The following is a 5,707-nucleotide window of genomic DNA, read 5'->3' as shown; positions in this document are numbered from 1 at the left end:
GCATCTAAGAAAAATATTAATCACTCATATGTCTGATTAACTTTATTTCCAGAAACACAAGATAAAATAGGGTGAATGCACAAACAAAATCAATAAAATCAAAAAAAAATAATTGGCAGTTTTGGTCAACCTATATTGGCACAAAATAAAGAAAACATAAGAAAAGTGCTCAGACAGACACATTCAGAGGTAGAGATAAAACACAAAGAAAACTTAGACATTAGAACACTGAAGGCCATTCATAGTTGACGTAAAATTTAACACAGATTAAAAAGTGCTGTGGTATAACATTATTTAATTAAATAGTACCATTATTTGAGATTAGATCTGTAGCACCTTGTTCATTGCGAGATCATTGTCATGCTACAAGTTTGTCTGTATCTTGTTTCCCTAAAAGATAATTCTTTTTTAACAATACAAACTGTATCAGCAGTTCACCATGGTGCAATACAAATGAAATCCATGAGGGTGGGTTTATAAGGAGAGTTTAATTCCTGGAATCTTTTTGTTTTTAACGCACCCCCGCTTTGAAAAGCACCACCACTTATAACCGTGTTCAACACTTGAGACTTCAACAGATTTCACCCTCATCTTATGTGGCTCCGTCCTCATCCTCTTCTTCTTCTTCTGTCAGGCTGCCGGGACAGGGTTCCATCGTCACAGCGACGCCCATGCCGCTGCGTCCGACAGGCATGTTAGTGACGCACGTCCATTCATTTCTTTCTGGATAGTAACACTCTACACTGGACAGGAAGCCGTTCTGGTTAAAACCTCCTGGATGGACAAACCCACCCACCCACACACACGCACACGCACACACACGCACACACACACACGTTTAATCAAGGCGTTAATAAACCCATTAAATAATCAAATTAAATGATCCTGTCTTCCCCCCCCCCCATTTATAAAACAATTAGTAAAGTAATTTATTTTTAACAGGCAACTTTTAGGTTTTCAATTGATTTTATTTGATAAAGTAATTTCATCCCAATCTGGCATTTCATTTGCCTGCTGCTCGTCTGTTTATTCTTAACATTTGAACCATCCTCTATTTAATTAACAACACCGAGTCATTGATTTGAAACAAAACTGAGTGCAGCCCACAGTGTAGTAATATAGGATCTCAATGGCCACTTCCTGACCTAACTGACTACTAATTAATCAGAATGATTTAATTACGTAATGGACCTGGATTATCATTATTCTATATGCATACCATCTTCTAAAAGGACATTTTGACATATACTAGAGATAAAGGCTTTTCTAGTATGGGCTGATTATCAAATTAAACTTCTTTTAACGTTAGAGTGTGTGGCAGTGATGGGACAGTCAGCCAACAACAATATACGATTGTTTTATTTACACTGATAAGAGCAACAGGTTTGCTCAGTGCTTGATCAGACTCATGAGAGGGTACAATGGGCTTAGATACATGAAACTGTTCATGCACTAATAAGTGATGTCACACAAAACTGGCTTGAAGTCAAGACAGTCAATAGTGATCAATAGAAGCTTCATCAGAAACGATATACAAAGCACTCCGGAGTGACTGTCACAAAAGTAACAATTAGACAAAAAGTGAAATAGTTAAATAATAATAAATAAATATAATTAAATTAAATAATATTAATAAATAAAATCTAGTAAATATAAATATATCAAAAAGTATTACAAAAATTAATAAAGGTAACTGATCATATATTTTTGTGAGTGTTTGACTACTGTAATGACCTCATGTCCATCTTCTGCAGATGCAAGCTCCTCTAGCTCTGCAGTACATGTTGTGCACCCCCCCCCCCCAATTTAAATCACATTTAAACTCTCAATCAATCTCATATACGGTACTTTGATTAGTGATGTAACTGACCGAGGACAAAGATGCATCCCTGGTGGACTGTCACTCCGTGTGCACTGCGACAGTACTGCATGGAGGCCCTGGGCTCCCACAGGTTCCTGGCTATATTGTAGCGCTCCACAGAACACAGCTGGTTCCGCCCGTCATACCCTCCTATTGCGTACAAGTAAGAGTTCACACACACCAATCCTGCAGATACAGACAGAGAGGGAACTTAAAGGAACAGTTTGACTGAGAGTTCGATGAGGAGATCAATATCACAGTACGGTAAACATGCAGCTGGAACCAGCAACCAGGCAGCTTATATTAGAAAACCAGACATTATTTGCCTGCCGGCACAATAAAAGCTCACCATTTCATAGGTAATATCTCATTTGTTTAATCTGTACAAAATCAGACATGTACAAATGACCACTTCCAGTTTTACAGGAGGACTATTTCTTGGCCGGGTGCAGTGGAAACTTCAGGAATAATTGATAGGTAGGTACTGATAGGTCAGATTTTGTTACCTTTTCATAGCGTGTGGCTACGTATTTCCCCGTTTCCAGTCTTTTTATGAAGCTAAGATAACTAGCTGTTGGCTGTGGCCTAACACTGAGCACAGAGACATGAGAGTGATATCGATCTTCTCATCAAACTCTATGCAAGAAAATTAATAAGGTTATTTTTCCCAAAATATCGAACAATTACTTCAAAATGTCAGAACGCACACAACAAGATATTAAGGGAGACTACTGGTGAACATGAGCATAATAAAATGCACATACACAGAACAAACACAAAATCAAACTCAAATGGTTTGTCTAAATCTCAGATTGGAAAAGTTTGGAAAGATTGAAATACACACACTCACCCAATCCACTACGTATAGTGTTCATGGGTGCCAGCTGGTGCCAGGTGTTAGTGTCAGGCTGGTATTTCTCAGCAGTATTCCAGCGGTTCTGCCCATCATACCCCCCCACCACATACAGAGCCCCCCCACATGCCGCCACTCCAGCACCCAGGCGAGCCACAGACATTGGGCAAACAAAGGACCAGCGATTAGACTCTGGATCCCACCTGCAAACCAAACACAAGTTGTGCAGTGCATGTAGTCAATGTAGTGATAATCTGTTGACATTTCCTAATGACGTTACATATTGGTAAATTAATACAATCAATCAAATGAGTGTATCAGTAAGCCAAAACTTTAAATGTTACAGGGCTGTGGCTATGTGCAGAAACCTTCTCTACATGAGCCAGTCAACTTTAAGTGGATTAGGTTAAGCTGGCAACCATGTTTGGCAACTATTGACAAGCTTTATTTGAAGCCAAAGAGGGTGTTACACCACTGAGAGCCACATGATTCTGTAGTCTAACAGACGTCTCTAAATACTTCGTGAATTTTTCACCATATGTCCATGGTGTTTTTTTTTAAGGTTTTTGCGCAAAATATCTAATAATACTGTAAACTATATGTCTTATGTAACAGTTTTTAAAGGAATGATTTGACATTTTTTCTAAATATCCTTATTCGCTTTCTTACTGAGAGTTAGCTTAGAAGATTGATACCACACTCATGTCTGCACATTAAATATGAAGCTACAGTCAGGAGACGGTTAGCTTTGCTTAGCATAAAGACTGGAGGTAGGGGAGGAAACTAGCTTGGCTCAGTACGGAAGGTTAAAAAAAAAAAATCTCTAAACAACTATATCTTGTTTGTGAAAAAACTGAACTATAAAGATTATATGAGGGGGGGTTATGTGCCTATGACTATTTCGTGGCTGGGTGCAGTGATTTACCCATTGTGAAACCCCGTGCAAGTTTTACACTTGGGCTTTTGTCCAGATTAAATAAACAAACACGTTAATTTTTAGAGATGCTGGCAGGTGCATTTTATTTACCTTTGGACAGAGCCAGGCTAGCTGTTTTGGTTTTGGTCTTCATACTAAGATATGCAAACCACTTTCTAGCTTTAGCTTAATATTTAAGAGACACATATTAAAGAGGTATCAATCGTCTTATCTAACTCTAGGCAAACAAGCTAATCTCCCAAAATGTTGAACTATTCCTTTAATACAGGAAGCTTTGTAAAACCAAATAATGCAACGTATAACAACAACAAAGAACTAAATCATGATGTGGCAGGTTGGACTGCATGTTCACAGACTGGTTAATGATGAAAAGGCTGTTGGCTTGTTCTCGGCACTGGGTGTATTCCAGCTGTAAACTGCTGATAGGAGGGTGGCTGATATTACATCAGCTGCCCTTAAACATTGGCAAAGTGCCCTTGAGAAATGCATGAAATGCACGTCACTTCTTGGGCCACTGCGCTGACAGTGACCCTGTGCTCTGAACCCTGAAATTATTACACGCAGCAAGGCAAATTTCAATGATAAATACTTATACACCACCTCAATGTAGCACAGTTAAGACCCTGAACAGGGAGGTATAGCTCCCTGTTGAATCTCTTACATGTTGCTTGGATTCATTTAGGAAGTATCCTCAGGAGCAGAGCCTTTTCTGCCAACCATTGTTACCAAAAATGCTCTAATCTCCTTTGATGTGTTTCACATTTTCATTTCAGTAGTTTTATCAGCGTTCATTATATTTTGCAGCTTCTCATGAAAAGACTTGTAAGTGGCGTCTGATGCGTCCTAATAATTCTCTTGTGACTAGCATCTTTAAGAAATCTATACCCTTAAATATAAAAAGGGATTGAGGTTACATTTGAAGCACAGTTCTTTTGATATGGAAAACGAGCTACTAGTATTATAAGAAACAGTCATTTGGCTTGACTTGCATTTTGTGTTATTAATTGATTGAAACTGATTTATAGCCGCATTAACTCCTCCCTGCTTGGCAGTAGCAGCAACAAGACGTAAAGGCATTCCCGACCAGATCAACATTCCTGGGAATTATGTCTCAACATGTTTGAGTGTTTGAACATGAGTCAGTGTTGTTGTCTAATTAAGCTAAGAAGTAATACCTGTGAACGTCTTAACTGCTCTTTATATTGAATGGCAGCTATTCATTTAATCTCTCTCCTGCACTTCCTCATACTTACACCGAGGTAAATACACTTCATCTTTGTATAGGGGAGGAACTCCATGCTCATTACATTTATCGTAGTAAAATCAATTAAATTTACATTAAAATCAAATAACTTCTAGGGTGCCTAGTTAAATAAAAAAAATCATGACACTGAATGAACAACCTTAAAAAATGCCTTACCTCTCCACTGTGTTGTGATGAGTGGAGTCCTGGGAACCTCCGACAGCATAGATGCATCCGTCCACCACGCCCACCCCGACCCGGTTCCTGGGGATGTTGAGGGAAGCTCGCTGGCTCCACTGGTTGGTCATCGGGTTGTAGCAGCACAGGGCGCTGGACTCTGTGTTGTTTTGAAGCGACAGGTTCCTGCCTCCAACCTGGATTCACAAAACAGAGGGATTAATGCAAAAAAGACGTTGATCTCTTAAACTTTTCAAAACAAACATTAGTTTGTTCAGGAATGACAGGTAGAAATTGGCAAGCGAGAAGAAGAAAGTGGGTAAAGTGATTAGTACAGTATACAGTATTAAATATCAAATGTACACAGAAATGTGCCAGCACAGAACAATGCTCAGGCACAAAGCTAAACCAGTTTTTTATATCTCATCATTATATTGGATCATATAATTACATTATAATTATATAATTAAACACTATTTCACTTCTTTGAGTGATAGGTGGAATGACATAACTGGTGCAACCTACAGTGTAGAGCAGTCCAAACAACGTGCAGGCTCCCAGACCACTGCATGGAGACCCCATATCAGCCAGTTTTAGCCAGTCATTGTTCCTGGGATCATACGCCTCCATGGAGGC

General features: G+C 39.0%; 1 protein-coding gene across 7 annotated transcripts in view; it reads right to left on the bottom strand.

Annotated features, from left to right (window-relative positions):
* Positions 1–27: 27 nt before the first annotated feature.
* Positions 28–5,707, bottom strand: part of keap1a (kelch-like ECH-associated protein 1a) — a 19,800-nt gene continuing 14,120 nt past the window's right edge. For 6 of the 7 annotated variants that reach the window (XM_046061899.1, XM_046061905.1, XM_046061903.1 and 3 more), the window contains 4 exons: positions 5,072–5,108; positions 2,712–2,917; positions 1,871–2,047; positions 28–774 (listed from right to left, as the gene is read on the bottom strand). In XM_046061899.1, coding sequence (XP_045917855.1) covers positions 593–774; positions 1,871–2,047; positions 2,712–2,917; positions 5,072–5,108 — 602 coding nt within the window. In that variant the 3' untranslated portion in view covers positions 28–592. Of the gene's footprint in view, positions 775–1,870; positions 2,048–2,711; positions 2,918–5,071; positions 5,269–5,596; positions 5,696–5,707 lie in introns of all 7 variants that reach the window. The other variant, XM_046061901.1, reaches the window with a different exon arrangement.

Source organism: Micropterus dolomieu, linkage group LG11, assembly GCF_021292245.1.
Source record: "Micropterus dolomieu isolate WLL.071019.BEF.003 ecotype Adirondacks linkage group LG11, ASM2129224v1, whole genome shotgun sequence".
NCBI lineage: Eukaryota > Metazoa > Chordata > Actinopteri > Centrarchiformes > Centrarchidae > Micropterus > Micropterus dolomieu.
This window is presented reverse-complemented; position numbering and strand designations above follow the sequence as displayed.